General features: G+C 58.5%; 5 protein-coding genes across 5 annotated transcripts; 2 read left to right on the forward strand and 3 right to left on the reverse strand.

Moving 5' to 3' along the window:
* Positions 1-1,339: 1,339 nt before the first annotated feature.
* PHYSODRAFT_259792 (hypothetical protein) lies at positions 1,340-3,455 on the reverse strand (the record flags this gene model as incomplete). The annotated part of the gene is made up of 3 exons (XM_009535736.1): positions 1,340-1,506; positions 1,837-3,217; positions 3,273-3,455. The coding sequence occupies 3 exons, from the start codon at positions 3,453-3,455 to the stop codon at positions 1,340-1,342; spliced, it is 1,731 nt and encodes a 576-aa protein (XP_009534031.1).
* Positions 3,456-5,763: 2,308 nt separating this feature from the next.
* Positions 5,764-6,369, reverse strand: PHYSODRAFT_338007 (hypothetical protein; the record flags this gene model as incomplete). The annotated part of the gene is made up of 1 exon (XM_009535737.1): positions 5,764-6,369. The coding sequence occupies one exon, from the start codon at positions 6,367-6,369 to the stop codon at positions 5,764-5,766; it is 606 nt and encodes a 201-aa protein (XP_009534032.1).
* A 55-nt stretch (positions 6,370-6,424) lies between these two features.
* On the reverse strand, positions 6,425-7,961 carry PHYSODRAFT_338008 (hypothetical protein; the record flags this gene model as incomplete). Its single annotated transcript, XM_009535738.1, has 3 exons — positions 6,425-6,928; positions 6,958-7,122; positions 7,164-7,961. 3 exons carry the CDS (start codon positions 7,959-7,961, stop codon positions 6,425-6,427), a joined length of 1,467 nt encoding a protein of 488 aa, XP_009534033.1.
* Positions 7,962-9,838: 1,877 nt separating this feature from the next.
* Positions 9,839-10,859, forward strand: PHYSODRAFT_287322 (hypothetical protein; the record flags this gene model as incomplete). The annotated part of the gene is made up of 1 exon (XM_009535739.1): positions 9,839-10,859. A coding segment is annotated over exon 1 (343 nt), but the record flags the coding sequence as incomplete, so codon positions are not given.
* A 4,071-nt stretch (positions 10,860-14,930) lies between these two features.
* PHYSODRAFT_520168 (hypothetical protein) lies at positions 14,931-15,461 on the forward strand (the record flags this gene model as incomplete). The annotated part of the gene is made up of 1 exon (XM_009535740.1): positions 14,931-15,461. A coding segment is annotated over one exon (531 nt), but the record flags the coding sequence as incomplete, so codon positions are not given.
* Between the last annotated feature and the right edge of the window lie 630 nt (positions 15,462-16,091).

The raw sequence follows: 16,091 nt of genomic DNA on the forward strand, positions 1-16,091 counted from the left end.
CAGGATGGCTGCAGCGCTCAGGCGAATTTTCCCCAACCTGGGCGTTTTGCGATGTAGGGCCGCTAGCCGCTGAAAGAATGGTTTTGCCGGACGGATGCACGAGCACACGTGCCACAGAAACCCAAATACCTCAGGTAGCTCCGTGCGTGTGACGAGTAGTTTGCGGCGCAGCGTCACGACACTACGGAGTGATTTATCGATCTTGTCCTCCGGAATCGAAACCGTGCGTCGCTCGGTGTCCCAGTCGAGGCCCAGCGCCCGGGATTGGGTCGACCAGCATGTAAACTTCTTCTCATTGACCGCTCGTGGCCCAAGCACCGCTAGCATCGCCAGCCGTAGCGCACACTCGCACAGTTCGAGGCGGTTAGCGACGTCTTCTTCAATCAGCATGTGATCATCGGCCCACTCAAAGCAGAAAAATGGAGACGCGTCGGGGTCAGTCGGACAGAGACTCGAGGGGCTTTCGCACCGGACGAGGAAGGAAATCGCCGAGCCAAAAAACTGCGTAATGGGCTGGGGATCCGGTCCAGCCAAAGGGCAGCGCAAGATCGATCGCCACCGCGTTCTCCTCGGGTAAGACCCCTGCAAATTTGACGCAGACCGACGAATGCCCATGGACATGCTTGAACGCCCACTTGACGTCGCCTCGCATCAGCTTGACCGGCGTTGCTGGAGATCGCTGCTTCAGCGTCTCGATTCGCCGAGCGATGGCGCCGATACTCTCATAGACGAGCGGCGGTAGCTTGTCTGGGTCTGATAGGTAATTCACGGACTCGCCAGCGGGGAATGATAAGTCGTGAATGACTAGTGGGCGGGGTCGGTATCGGCCTTTGGAACGCAGCCAAACGGGCTGTAGCGCTGAGCCACGTCGCGGTCCAAGACGAGATACGTTCCGGCCTCTTGGCCTTCTCGGATGCTTCGGCGGAGGGCATTAGACGGCGTCAGTGCGGACTTGTGATTCTTCACGGATCTTCGGCGATTGGGAGGCTGTTGGCGGAAGATGTGGCGTACACCCCCGCAATTGTAGCAAGAAGCAACTCGCGGTGGTCGTAGCCATGCAGCAGCCAATCGAGGTGCTGCGACTCCAGAGCTTTGTTAGGGCGTAAGTCACCAGCGCGTTGTGCATTCCAGCATCGAGTCTGTACGAGGGGCCTAGTGGTGTCTCGAGCCACTGTGACGACGGCTCCGGTGGTCTCACACCCGCACCGCGGGACGCCGCCAGCTTCCCATTTGCAATTTCTTGCTCGGCCTCCACGAGTAAGGTTTCAAGGCGCGCCGCCACAGCCGTGACGACTGCCGGCGTCACCGAAAGTGTATGAGTAGCGACGTATCGCTCATGTCAGAGGGTCGAAGCGAGGTCCGCCCGTAGGCCACCATACTTTTCCACGATGTACGACTTGACAGCGGGCTTGAGAGTCGACGGCGTGAAGTGGACCAGGAAGTGGTGGGTACATCGGTCCGGAGACTGCGACGGGCAGCCTTGAGCCGAGATGACCGCAGGCAAAGCTGTTTTCCATCCAGGTGCGGTGCAGCCTTTGCCACTGCAAGAGGGACGGAGCGTCGCGGGCCCGGTTTGTCGGCGGACAGTTGCGGTCGCTGGCCAGAAAAGCTTGAATTGTCCCGCTGGGGCGTAGGAGCGGCGGAGGCCTGCGTGAACGGAGACTTGCGGTCCGGGAAACGGGACAGCTTAAGGAGGATCCCGTTGAACTCAGCGTCTTGCAAGCAGAACCGGTTGCGGACGGCAAGCCGGGTCTCGGACCCGTGTTCCGCGTCGTGAGCAGCAGCAATACGATAGGCTCCCAGGACGCGGCTGAACCAAAACGCTAGCGCGCGGACCTCCGTGGCCGTAGTCATCCAGCTCTCCAGCGAAATCTTCAGCCGCAGCAAGTAGACGACGTGTCGTAGCGTTGAAGAACTCGTTGACGTACGAGTTGAGGACTCGTAACGCCGTGACGACGTCAAAATAGCTCGGGGTCAACGTGACCTTGGGTAGGTCCACCTTGGCGGAGTAGTTGCGCATGTTGACCGAACCGGAGCCCGCTTGTTCCAGCCGAGCGTGCATGTCAAAACGACGGAAGTGCAGGATCGATAGTTCGCAGACGTCGAAATTCAGGTCGTACAGGCGGCTGAAGATGGCAGGGTGCGGAACGAACTTGGTTGCCGACGAAGATGGAGCGTATTCAACGAACGATACAGGGGACTTACCTCGGTGTTCTTCCGCAGTGATCAGATCGTGAACTGCGGGTTGAGCCGGCGACGGACGGAAACTCCCATGGCGGTCCGGTAAATCCTCGGCTGAGGTCACAAAGTCTGAGGGAGCACCGTAGTCCGTTCGGCGACGCTTTGGCTCCAGTCTTTGAAGTTGGCCGGCGTACGTTTGCAGAAGGTCCGGATAGTCCGCGAGGAGCGACATGATCCGTACAGGAGCCGACAGGTCTGACGCAGGTGGGGCCGGCGGGTTGGGCTCCGACCTCACCTCCACCCGCACGGCCACTCGCATAGGTGCGCGTGGTGGCGAGTGACTTGGACGGGATCCTGCTTCTGGATCGGAATGACGGCGCGCGCTTGCAGACACGGGGCTGGTGCTGTTGTTGACCTCCCTTGGCCCCTCGAGGGCATCAAGCAGGTCGGCGAATTGGGTGACCGACGAATCCGCGCGCACAGCAGTTGGAGACGAGTCGCGCACAGCAGTAGGGGCGTGGACAGACCGGGGAACGTTATGGCGACTAGCGCCGACGCCCGGATCAGCGCAAAAGGTAACACCGATGGCGATGTTCGAGGGCAGCGAAGAGCCGCCGACGACGGAGTACCCGAAGTGAATCACATGTTGCACACGGCACAGGGTGTCGCGGTCAGTAGTCGGGCAGCACCACAGCAGAGTGTCCGAAGGCTGGGGCTGCTTCGCCGCTGGTACAAACCCCGCCAGGAGCTCGCGAATAGAGCGAGACGAATGCTCTCCGTTCAGACCAAGGAGACGGTTGAGGATAGTTGCGTGTACGGCAGCCCTGCTACGGCGGCCCCTCGTGGCGCTCCGAAACGTGATCTTCGTCCGGGCCAACAGGAAAACCAGGGCGGGGGCAATCTCCTCGGCTTGAGCAACGGGGACGTGGGTGACGCCGTGCGCGTGGCGCACGGTAAGTTGAGCCGCCGCATAGGCAACAACCTGACCGTAAATGGTGCCCGACGCGACCACCGCTGCAACCGGGCGGCGCAGCATCTGCCTCGGTGCGCCGTGTTCGATCGCCGGTCCACACCATGCGCTGAAAAGCTACCGGGCGAGGGACCCACAGCGAAATGCCGAGCACGTTCACGTCGGCCTGGCCGTCCGTGGCTTCAAGTAGGACCGTGTCCGGCTGGAAGTCGTCTGCGACGCTCAAGTACGTGGGAGCGGGGAGACGAACGTCTTGACCAGCGAGGATGTCCTCCGGATAAAGCAGAACCAGTTGGCGTTGCATGGTGTCTTATGGATGCTCACGAAACGTTGTATCGCTTGGCTTATCTGCTTTCTTTGCTTGAGGAGGCTTGATTGGAAATGAGCGGCCAGCAGGCCAGGTCGGCCTTGGCCACAGATCTTGCGGCGGCTCTGCGCGCCGATCCTGGGAGCATGAACAGCTGCTCCTCCTTCCCGAAAAACTGTCTTTGCCACATGCAAAGCCATCATATTGGTTGCCCTCATGTCCCCGGGTTAGTCCCGGCTGTATACAGTCACACCTCTATAAATGACACCCAGTTCGTTCGGTCTAATACGCTGTTTCAGTTAAAGAATTGATCAGATAAAGAAATGGCTACACTTCTAATGGCTACATTTTCATATGTTAGGTGCACAGTACAAGGGCTTTCATTACCTGGTACCCCTCCAGCATTTTCGTACTCTTGTTTTGTTTCGTCTTCACACAGACAGAACTTAACCAATAACGGTTGGCGCGGTATTGTCTGTTCCTACTCCTTCTTCTCATTGGTATTAGCAGAATCACATCCTCTCAGGTTGTACGTGAGTTTCAATACAGTGAGGCTATGGGAATATTTGTTGTCCCGATATCCTGCCACCATGCCTGCAGTTTTATCTTTTGCTTGGTATCTACTGCATAGCACCTAGTTGTCTCGACATCATAATATTTTAGTGTTTTGTAAAATATATATGTACGCTGCGCTGATTGTAAAATACTGTGGCTAGCTTATTTATCAGTACTTACAAGCTTCCAGCTACTACAAACTCTTTGTTCCAACTTAGCATTCCAAACAAAATTTACCTCTTCGCTCGATTTGTTGTGGCGGGAGTAGTGGTAGCAATGGCATACGTGAGAGGAGGCAGGCAAGTGATTAAGAAAAATATATGAGTTTGGATCTATTACTACGGCGTCCATTTAGAGGGTTGAGGCGCCAACAATGGCGACCATTTTGTTCAGAGAATAAAGAGGTTTTTTATCAGTTATAGAACACCTATAGTGAAATCCATATAATCCCGTTTGCAGTCGAGGAATCCTAACCAGATAGGGAGCACATAGTCAGTTAAAGGGGTTCATTTAGGGAGGTGTCACTGTATTTTATTGTAACTTGCACAGGAACTTCCTGTCAGGAAGTACAACAAGCTCTCAAGATTTGCGCGCTACTTCTGCAAACATATTGATTTAGATGAGTGTACAGCGATACCTACTGCGACAAGTGGCACCTTGCGAAAATACCTCCACCGATTCTTGAGCTACGCTTGTAGTAAGTCAGTACATACTCATTTATGTTCAGACCGCGGGAATCTCGTTGATTCGCAAACATCATTACAGTGACACCTCCCTAAATGAACCCCTCTAACTGACTATGTGCTCCCTATCTGGTTAGGATTCCTCGACTGCAAACGGGATTATATGGATTTCACTATAGGTGTTCTATAACTGATAAAAAACCTCTTTATTCTCTGAACAAAATGGTCGCCATTGTTGGCGCCTCAACCCTCTAAATGGACGCCGTAGTAATAGATCCAAACTCATATATTTTTCTTAATCACTTGCCTGCCTCCTCTCACGTATGCCATTGCTACCACTACTCCCGCCACAACAAATCGAGCGAAGAGGTAAATTTTGTTTGGAATGCTAAGTTGGAACAAAGAGTTTGTAGTAGCTGGAAGCTTGTAAGTACTGATAAATAAGCTAGCCACAGTATTTTACAATCAGCGCAGCGTACATATATATTTTACAAAACACTAAAATATTATGATGTCGAGACAACTAGGTGCTATGCAGTAGATACCAAGCAAAAGATAAAACTGCAGGCATGGTGGCAGGATATCGGGACAACAAATATTCCCATAGCCTCACTGTATTGAAACTCACGTACAACCTGAGAGGATGTGATTCTGCTAATACCAATGAGAAGAAGGAGTAGGAACAGACAATACCGCGCCAACCGTTATTGGTTAAGTTCTGTCTGTGTGAAGACGAAACAAAACAAGAGTACGAAAATGCTGGAGGGGTACCAGGTAATGAAAGCCCTTGTACTGTGCACCTAACATATGAAAATGTAGCCATTAGAAGTGTAGCCATTTCTTTATCTGATCAATTCTTTAACTGAAACAGCGTATTAGACCGAGCGAACTGGGTGTCATTTATAGAGGTATGACTGTAGTACCACGATGGCGAATAGGCCGGGGACGCCTGCTTTGGCCTCGCAATACAATTTCATACTGTATTGTCCGACCCCTGCTGCCTGGGTCTCATCAAAGGTTTGCATCTGCGTTCAAAGCATAGCCAATTCCTATCAAATCGAATCTGTCTAAAGCTGGACGCCGGCGCTGACGATACCAGCACCACTGCTCGTGTCGATGGTGAACTCCGCGCACAGCGGGTTCATAGTGTTCCCCCCGTACACATCGCACCACGTGTCCGGCTTGATGGCCACCACGTACTTACTGTCCTCGACGATGCGCTTGAGGCCCTGGCCGATCTGCGGCTGGTACACGCCCCAGTCCTCCGCCGACAGCGAGAACGACACGTCCATGGACTCGCCCGCCTGCAGCTCGATCTTCTTGAACTTCTTGAGCATCTTCATCTCGGGCACCGAGATCTTGCGGTACGGCTGGATCAGGAACAGCATCACCGTCTCCTTGCCGGCGCGCTTGCCCACGTTCGTGACGGTCACCGAGGCCGTCAGCGTGTCGTCTGTGTTCGCGATGGTCGTCTTGTCCAGCGTTACGGACGAGTAGTTGAACTTGGTGTAGCTCAAGCCGGCGCCGAAGTCCCATTGCATCCAGCAGTTGTCCCACATGCAGCGTGTGGTTACGAGGTGGTTGTACGGGATGGCGATGTTGGCCGGGTCCTTCGGGTACGTGATCGGCAGCTTGCCGCTGGGGTTGACGTCGCCGTAGAGGATCTCGGCCATGGCCTGACCGCCGAGTTCGCAGGGCAACATGCCGTCGATGATGGCGACGGCGTGGTCAGGGATTGGAGCCAAGCAGTCGCGGGCGACCGCCAAACAGCACGACGATGACCTTGGTACCAGTGGCGGCCAGGGCCTCGATGAACTTCTCCTGGCCTTCGGGCAGGGCCGGGTCGTCGATGTCACCGGGCTCCTCCGTGTACGAGGATTCACCGATGACCGCAACCGTGTACTCGTGCTGGCTGGCGAGCTCGACAGCCTTGACCATGTCCGCATCCGAAATCGATCCGTTAGCCATGAGGCCATTGAAGAACGTAAACGAATCGTTGCCAACAAGGTGTTCGAGGCCCTTGCGAACTGAAATTCCGTGGTTGAACATGTCGTTGCCCGAGTAGCCCTGCCAGATGAACGTCCAGCCGCCACATTGGTAGCCGACGTTGTCTGCTGAGTGACCAGTGAGGAAAACCTTAGCGCTCTTGGGCTGGGGCAGGACATCGTCTTCATTCTTGAGCAGTACGATAGATTCGCGGGCCATCTCAAGCGCAGCCTCCTTGTCCTTGTCCTTGCCCACCATTGACACGTACTGCTCACCCGGCACTGGTTATCGTAGAGTCCGAGCTGGAGTTTCATCTTAATGACGCGTTTTACGGACTCGCGCAGACGAGCTTCTTGGTTGGGGTTCTCCTTCAGCATGTTGAGTCCGTACTCGATGAAGTCGGTGTCCGTTGCCACCATGCTAATGTCGATCGATGTCTCCTTCAGGGACATTGCGACAGCTTCCTCGCGGGTGCTGGCACTCGGTGAAAGTCGTGGAGGTTGTAGATCTCGTTCCAGTCCGACAGCAACACTCGGTCGAACCCCAAATCTGATCGAAGCAGATCGTTCAAAATCCTGGAGCTGGAGATCACCGGGTCACCGTTGAGAGAGATGTGGTTCTCCATCACGGACAGAGCTCCAGCCTCCATGGCCGCCTTGAAAGGAGGCAGGAAGTGGTTCGACAGCTCGAAGTCTCCCAACAGGATATTTTCGCGATCGTGGCCTGTGGGGGTCTTGGAATAGCCGATGAAGTGCTTGACACACGCAGCCGTCTGGTTGTAACTTTGCAGTCCGCGGGTGAGAGCGGCTCCCATGACCGAGGCCAGGTACGGGTCCTCGCCGAACGTCTCGTAGGTGCGGGCCCATAACGTGTTTTGCGAAATGTCGAGAATGGGGCCGAAGACCCACGGGATGCCGGCCGCTTCCGTGTCTCGCGCCGTAATTGCGCCTACCTTCTCAACCAACTCGGGGTTCAAGCTCGCACCACTGTTGATCTGCTGGGGGACCAACACGGATCCGTCGACATAGTTGGCTCCATGGACCGAGTCGATTCCGTAGATGACGGGGTGTCCTCCGTTCTCCTCCATGGTGATTTCCTGGATGCGACCAATGATCGCGCGGAACTCGGAGGCGTTGTAGCCGTAGCTTCCTTTCACCGGTTGTTCCCAGAACGCGTTGAGGCACGATCCGACATGCTGCTTGGCGAATGATCGCACCGCGGTCTCGTTCAGCTCGCGGGTGGTGCCGTTCATGACGACACCGAGCGTGAGCTGCGTCATCTGCCCCAGTAATTGTTCAGCGGAGAAGCCGTCGACGATCGCTTGAGCTTGAGCATCGTAGCTGTCGGCAGCGCCTACTGTGGATGCAAAAACCGCCACGGAGCAGACTGCAGCGAACCAAGACTGGAGCATGGCGCCGACTCGATGGCTGTTGCCGTGCGGTCGGTGGTGGATGGTTGGTACTGCGCTCGGCAGTCGGCGAATTGCAGAGTGAATGGCTTTGGGATATGAGGCACGCACCCAAGGCACATCTGTAGCCGTGAGAAACAACGTGACTACCGTGCCGGAGTGGATAGACCGTGTTGATTGTACCAGTGAATCGGAGAAGAATCGGATTAATTGGGATCAGCGATAACACCGCTGAAAAGACATTAATCGATACAAGCATTGAACACTTGGATACAAGCCCAGACCTTCTAGCTAGCGGAGGCGACGCGTGGGAGCCGCAGCGGGTGTGTTAGGGTTCTGTCCAAGCAAGCGATGCGAGTCATTAGGGCCTAGCGGGCCGCATAGCAAGGTGGTATTTCGTTTTCATTTTAAGTGAGGTGTAGTTGGGGCGGACCGTCACTTGCAGCGGCAGCGAGAAGAAACTGCTCGGCGAGCAGGTGACGCCGGTCGTGCTCAACGTGGTGTACGTTACGTAGATCGGGGCAAGAGTTAGCGAGAGACGTCGATCGGTGGCAAGGACTAGCCAGCTGGCTGCCGTCACGTGCGTGGGGTAGCTAGAAGTTCGAAGGTTGAAGATGGAAGATCGCGAGGGAGACGACACGTCCGGCAGGGACAGTGAGCAGTATGAGGACAAGGCGGGGCGACATGGAGGCGAAGGATGTGAGGCTCGGAGGCCTCGAGACGGGCGATGCGCCCCGAAAGGGGAGAGGTCCAAGCAGGTAGCTTAGGAGAAGGGCGCCGTTCCCGTAGGTAGTTTGAATAGGGGGCTTCGTAGGAGAGCGGCGTGCTGCTCGACTCTCAGTCAAGATTAGTGCAGGACGGGCATTAAGTGGAGACTAATCTGAGGAACTTGGCGCTGGAGCACGGGTTGTGAACGCCGGACGAGGCCGGATGCAACGTAAAACGAGGTACGCCGTACGGGAACGGCGGGGACGGCCGGACAGTAGAGTGCTAGAGGGCCGTAGAGAGAGACTGCGGGGGCCGCGGTGCCTATAGTTGGCGCCTTGGCCGAGGGGTCTGTGTGTGCGAATGTGCCGTGCGGGCCAGGTGGCTCGTGCAGGGCGACGCACGGCGGCCCGTTACATATTTCATAGGGAATAATGGGGAGCAGCCCGGTCACTCCCAGGCCGTGGTCGCTTAGTGCTCCCTCCTCATCGTCTCTATCCTGGACCCTCAAGGGGAAAGGGCCAGTCTTAGCTGGTGGAACGCTCAGCCCCGACCCGGCGGTGAGTACCCGTTGCCTCGGTGGCCAGGCCACGAACAGTTCTGAGGATGTGATTCTAAGCTAGTTACCCGAACGAGGCGGGTGCTGGCGATGCTAGTTGCCCGGACGCGGCGGGCTCTAGTTGATGATCTAACCCGGATGAGGCCCGGAGGTAACTACATGGTAGTCAGACAAGGGCCTTCCGGGCAGGAGTGTTCGAGGCTTCCTGCGGGCTTGGTGTCAGAGTCGGAGGAGAGCATCGGCACGCTGGCGGACATGTTACGCGCGAAGTACATGACGCGCAGGACGGGACCGGAGGTCGTGGACTAGCTGAACTCGCGGCGACAGATGCGCGGTGAGCGACAGCTGGAATACGCGCAGTCGCTGCGCGAGATAGCCGAGCAGGGTGACATCGGCGAGGACTGGCTCGTCAACGCGTTCTTGAAGGGGATGAGTAGCACGATCGGCGCAACACACGTGCGCGGCCATCGCCCCAGGAACTTGGACGACGCAGTGAACCTGGCGATCCCGCATGTGGGAGACTACGGTGAGGGATACGGCGTGGGCCTGGAGGAGGCCATGGCCGCGTGGGACGAGCGCGAAAGCGCCAGTGCGCGCGGGCCTCTGGCAGCGGCGAGAGCGGCACGAGATCAGGAACAAACTGGACTGAGCGGAAACAAGGGGACTGTGGTGACGGGCTATGGCCCGATGTGGGGTAAGGTCCAAAAGCCACCCCGCTATGATACTGAGGGGAGACCGGTAAGCAACGGTAAAGCCCGTTTGGACGAGTGGTGGATGGCTATCCCACCTGGCTTTCAGCTGGTGCCAACCAATCAGGGGTCAGCGGCGAACAGTTCAAAAATTCAAACGGGTGGCGGCGTCCAACAGACGTCCGTACAGCAACAAAGTGGATGGCGCGGCAAGCGTCAAGGTAGCGGCGACCAGTTCGTGAGGCGTCCAGGTAAGGCGCTGAAGGTCGAGGGCCACACTGGGTGCGGCCAGCTAGGAGCTGGAGGACGACTACCCGATCAATCCTTCGCTTCGCGGGAAGAGCGGCTTCAGCGGAATGAGTAGTACGTGCGGAGAACGACGACAGATGGTTTCGGGGCCCGCCCGAACGACTACTGCTACTGGTGCGGTAAGGCAGGCCACTACTCGCGGGACTGCGACGTACGAAAGGAAGATCTGGCGGTGCATGCAGCCGCGTCCGTCCAGGACACGACGACGACAACGGCCGACGGGTCGGGAAATGTGCAGTGAGCATAAGGGCCCCGGCCATATCGCTCGCTAGTCCTGATCCGGGGGAAGAACGAGATGAACGATGTGAGCAAGTGGCCGGTGGAGTACAACGGCCTGCGCAGGGAAGAGAACGGCACGGCAAGAGACCGCGAGGACGGTGTGGCAAGATGGCGAAGGCGCGCATTGAGCAGCGCGGGGGGTACGAGACTGGGGATGGCGCCGTGCGCGCCGCACTAGCACTTCCGCGTAGTCGATGCAATGAACGGCTTTGTAGTGGAGGTGACGCGGCGCGACAGGCGAAGGAGGGCACGTGGCCGTCCCATGGCGGCGAGGCCAAGAGGAGCGTGAGGTTCGTGGACTCCGAGACCAAGGGCAACGGCCAGGAAACACGCGAGGGCCCCAAGCCGGCAGCAGCGGCCGCGCTACGGGCCGACGAGAAGGAGAGTATGGCGAAGCACGCGTCGGGGAGCATGGTGTGCGACGGTGACCTGGAGTTCGACGCGGTACCAACGCCGAGTGGCGGCAGCATGGGGAGGAATGCTGGGGTGGCGCCGGGCGTGGCAAGCGATGACCAGGATCGTGGAGAAAACGCGGCTTGGGTCGAGGAATTGCTAGCGATGGCGATGGACGAGACGAAGACGGAAGACTTGGACGGCGAGGCCAAGGCCACGAACCCCGGTGGCGAGTCGGAAGGTGCGCAGCTGGACGTGACCGCGGAGGACGGCGGCGGCACGCCGGACGCTCTGCAGGCGGCTATTGAGACGGAGATGAAGTCGGGCGACGTGACGGCGGGCAAGGTGATGCTCGTCAAGGCCCAGAAGTCGGCGAAAGAAGACGCGATGGCCGCAGAACTCGAGCTGCAGCGTCGGAAGCGGCAGGCACGGCTAGAGCGCGCGCGCGCGGCGTAAGCGACGTGCGGAGGGAGAGCGGCTCGGAGATGGACGTGCAGTCAGTGAGGCGACGGGCACGGTGGCGCCGGAGGCGCAGGGCGGTAGCGTCATGACAGCAGTAGGCAAGACGGCCACGAGCAAGGATGCTGGGCAGCGAGCCGCGGTGTTGGCCAGCCGCGTGAATACTGGTGACGAAGAAGCCGCGCCGGTGGTGGGCGACACGGAGCTACAGAGGTCACGAACGAGGCGACGATACGAGCGATGAGTTCGCAAGGCCCGTGCCAAGAAGTTGCGCGCTCTACGCAAGGAGTTGGACCGCCTGAAGAGGCCCGATGGCGGTTACTACGTGATGGAGGAGTACTTTCGGAGGTGCGGGACGGGCGCGCCCCGGTGCTGAGCCAAGAAGAGGCGGCGGCGATTGGAATCGCGCTACCAGGCGCGACAAAGGTGCGGTGGTCGAGGGGAAGTTTACCAGTATGAATATCACAGTGGGAGCGTGTACGCGCATCCGCGCGAGGAACGAGTCGAGGGAAAACAGCGACCCGTGCGCATCGGACGTCTGCGAGCAGTGCAATCCCCAGCGGTGGACTCACTCCCTACCGCGAGGGTCGAAGTCCGGGGCAAGGACGAGAGGATTAAACTGGACACCGGTGACCAGTATAGTGTTACCGGCGAAGCGTGGTGTGGACTCGGCGAGCGGCTGGACGCGCTGCCGCCAGTCGACTACGTGGAAGGCTTTACGGGCGCTGTGGCCAAGGTTCTGGGCGTGTGGAGGTTCCGTATACGGACGCAGTACGGCCAGATCATGGAGGTGGACGCGCTCATCGTCGAGGGCGCAACCACGAAGTTCCTCTTAGGCGAGGATTGGATGTTAAAGCGCGGAGTCAAGATCGACTTCGTGTCATGCGAAATGAAGTGGTACGACAGCGGGGAAAAGAAGGTGGTGCCGTTCACGTGTTCGCAGGCAGAGCGGTACGACGAGCGACCGGCGAAGGTGCGGCTGGTGAAGAAAGCGCGAATGCAGGCACAGACGTGCCGTAACGTAACGGTGGCGGTGGCGGCACCCGAAGGGACAGTGGGTATCTTCATGCCGAAGCCAAGGAGCAAGGTCAACCTGCTAATGGCGCCGACGCTGACGTCAGTTCGCGGGGGCAAGGTCGTTGTGCGCGTGCTCAACCTGGTCGGGGCGACGACCAAGCTCCCATCACACGAGGTACTAGGAACGTGGACGCCTACGAGTGATGACATTACGGTGATGGAGCTCAACGGCGAGCTGACGAACGACAAGGTCAAGCGATGGCTGGACGAATAGTTCGGCAACGCGGGCCCGCTGGGCAACGAGGACGAGTTGAAGATCGGGCGCATGAGCGCCGAGGACAAGGAGCTGCTGTTGCAGCTGCTGCGGCATTACCCAGCGCTGCTAGAGCCACGAACGGGATGCCCACCGGCGACCACGCTGCCGGTGGAGCACGAGATACATACGGGCAGCGAGCCGCCGATTAAAGTGAGGCCGCGGCGGTACGCGCAGAGTGAGCACGAGATCATTGATAAGGAAGTGAAGGGCATGCTGCGCGACGGGGTCATCGAGGAGGGCAATGGCTCTGGGGGGGTTCCCAGTCGTATTAGTCAAGAAGAAGGACGGATCAGTGCGCTTCTGTATTGACTACAGAATGCTCAACGCTGTTACGAAGCGTGACGTCTACCCCTTGCCCAGGATCGACGACACCCTGGACAATCTACATGGTGCGAAGCGGTACACGAGCTTCGACCTCCACGCCGGGTATTGGCAGGAACCCGTGGCGCCCAAGGACCGCCTTTGTGACGAGGCAAGGACTGTTTCGGTTCCTGCGCATGCTATTTGGGTTGGCAAACGCACCAGGGACCTTTCAAAGGATGATGGACGCGGTGTTGAGAGGGCTAACGTGGCAAACATGTTTAGTTTATCTAGACGATGTTATCGTCTTCTCTAGAGGAGTCGTAGGCCAGCACGTCGTCGAGCTAGCGATGGTGTTGGAGCGTCTGAGCAACGCGGGGCTGTCGCTGAAGGCCAATAAGTGCTCGTTCGCGACGGAGCACTTGGAGTATTTGGGCCACGAGTTGAACGAGAACGGGGTGTGCCCCATGGAGAGTGTGGTGAACTTCCCCGTGTCGAAGGACGCGGCCGCGGTGAAGAGCTTCGTGCACATGTCGGGGTACTACAGACGATTCGTGCCGAACTTCGCGGCGAAAGCAGCGCCGTTGACGCTGTTGTTGCGCAAGGGAGTGGTCTGAGCCCCAGCAAGATGCGTTTGAATGCTTGAAGCGGCCGCTGCTGGCCTATCCTGATTTCTCGCGATCATTCACGTTGGTGACAGACGCCTCGAAGGTAGGACTCGGAGCGGCGTTAACTCAGGACCAAGGGCGGGCGAGCAACCCGTAGCGTACGCATCGAAGATCAACTCGAAGGACGTGGCGCAGTGTGGCATTACCGACCTAGAGTGTGCGGCAGTGATGTGGGCCATCAAGCGGTTCCGCCCGTACCTGTACGGACGGCGGTTCCGACTGGTGACAGACCACGCCGCGCTGAAGTGCCTATTGACTTCAAAGGGCCTCACGGGTAGAGTGCACCGGTGGGCACTACAACTACAGGAATATGATTTTGAGATTGTATATCGCCCTGGCAAGGACAACGTGGTCGCAGACGCTCTCTCGAGGGCACCAGTACGAACGGTGGCTGGTAGAGGTGCGAACGAAAGAGCAACAGGAGGCGAAGGGCAGCTGACTGACGGCGAGATCGCCGAGGAGCAGGCGAAGGGCAAGACGGTGCAGAATCTGAAGAACAAGGGGAAACACGGCGATCGGCGGGTAGGAGTCGAGGGCGAGCTGGTTTACATCTACGCGAGAGACGGTAGCAGACGTGTCGTCCTACCGTCCTCGTTGTGGGCAAAGGTCCTACGCGAGAACCACGACTCGATCTTCGCATGTCATCTGCGAACATCTCAAACCTACACTAAGATTGCAGCCAACTACTGGTGGCCGGATATGCGGGCGTGGGTGAGACGATGGGTGCAGTCTTGCCGTGACTGCGGTACGAGGAAGGCGAAGGAAGTGATCCTTCCGCTGCGGAGTCAGGGCGTGGGAGATGCTGGTGATCGTTGGGCGCTGGATGTAGCAGGCCCGCTGCCGGTGACGGACAAGGGCAACCGGTATGTGGTGGCAGCCGTGGACTATGCCACGAGGTATGCGGTGGTGGCCGCGGTGCCGAACCACAGGGCGCCAGACATCGCGGACTTCATCGTCGAGAAGCTGGTGTTGGTGTACGGGCCCATGAGGGAGCTCGTGATGGACGGAGCGCCCGAACTGAGCGGGGCAGTGGTGTAGGCGCTGGTGAGTGCTCTCCAGGCGAAGCATTTGACGCCGGTGCCGTATCGGCCGGCTCTGCTCGGCTTGATCGAGCGTTTCCACCTGACGTGGAAGGATATGGTCGCGATGTTCGTGTCGGAGGCACAGAGTGATTGGGATCGATGGCTGCCGTGCGCGGCCTACTCCTACAATGGTGCGAGGCATTCAGGAACGGGGTACAGCCCCAACGAATTGATGCTGGCCCCGAATGAGCTGTTGCGGGCGAGTGGCGTCACGCAGGTCGGCGTGTTCGCCGAGTATCATCGGGCGTTGGTGAGGAACATGGCGACGGCAACGGAGGCGGTCAAGAAGGCGCTGGGCAAGGACCAGTTGAGGCGGGCTAGGTACTACGATCGGCAGGTGCGGGCGCACAACGAGTTCGCGGTTGGCGACAGCGTGTGGGTGCTGCGACCACCTCGTGGCAAAGGAATAACGAAACTGGCCCATAAGTGGCTGGGCCCAGCTCGTATTGTAGCAGACGCGGGCTTTGATAATTGGGAAGTGCTACGCGAGGACAATGATGAGCGGGTGATCACGCACTGCAGCTTCTTGGTGAAGTGCAGTTGCCCGAGTGACTCACTGGGCGTGGTGGCGGAGCGCATGCTTCGAGAACTGAGCGAGGAAGAGGTGGTAGCTGGCGGTGCCGCCATGGAACAAGAGCGGACTCAGAGCAGTGAGGATGTGACCGCCCGGGCGGAAGGTGGCACGCAAGAGATCAGGACGGAGACGAGTGGCGCTAGAACGACCGCTACGACACCAGTGAGCACCGACGAGGCGTCGAGGACGGTGACTGGCACGCTGCCTGTGGCCGCTGGACAAGAACCGAGGCCGATGGCAACGGCGCGGAGCGAGCCGAAAGCTGCTGGGCCAAGAATAGAGGCGACGAGCGCCATGGAGGCGGCGGCCGTAGCTGCTCCAAGGCCTCTGCCGACAGAGTCAAAGCGGAGCCGCCGGCGGCAAGAGCGGCCCCAAGCCGAAGAGAGGAACGATGAAGTACAAAAGAAGCGCCGGCGAACAGAAGCTGACGAGGCTCGTGGAGCGCGGGCAGATCGGCGCGAAGCTGCACGTCACCAGCAGGAAGCCGCAGAGTCGAAGGCGGTGGCTGCAGATGAAGATCGCGGGATTCACGGCGGTGCGCAAGCCGACGAGCGAGAAGCCAGTGCAGCAGCTGGACGAGCACGACCCGCGCAGCGAGGAGGTGTTCGCCGTGAAGCAGGAGCCAGTCGAGAGCGTGGAGACGGCCCCGGT

This window comes from Phytophthora sojae (assembly GCF_000149755.1).
Source record: "Phytophthora sojae unplaced genomic scaffold PHYSOscaffold_8, whole genome shotgun sequence".
NCBI lineage: Eukaryota > Oomycota > Peronosporomycetes > Peronosporales > Peronosporaceae > Phytophthora > Phytophthora sojae.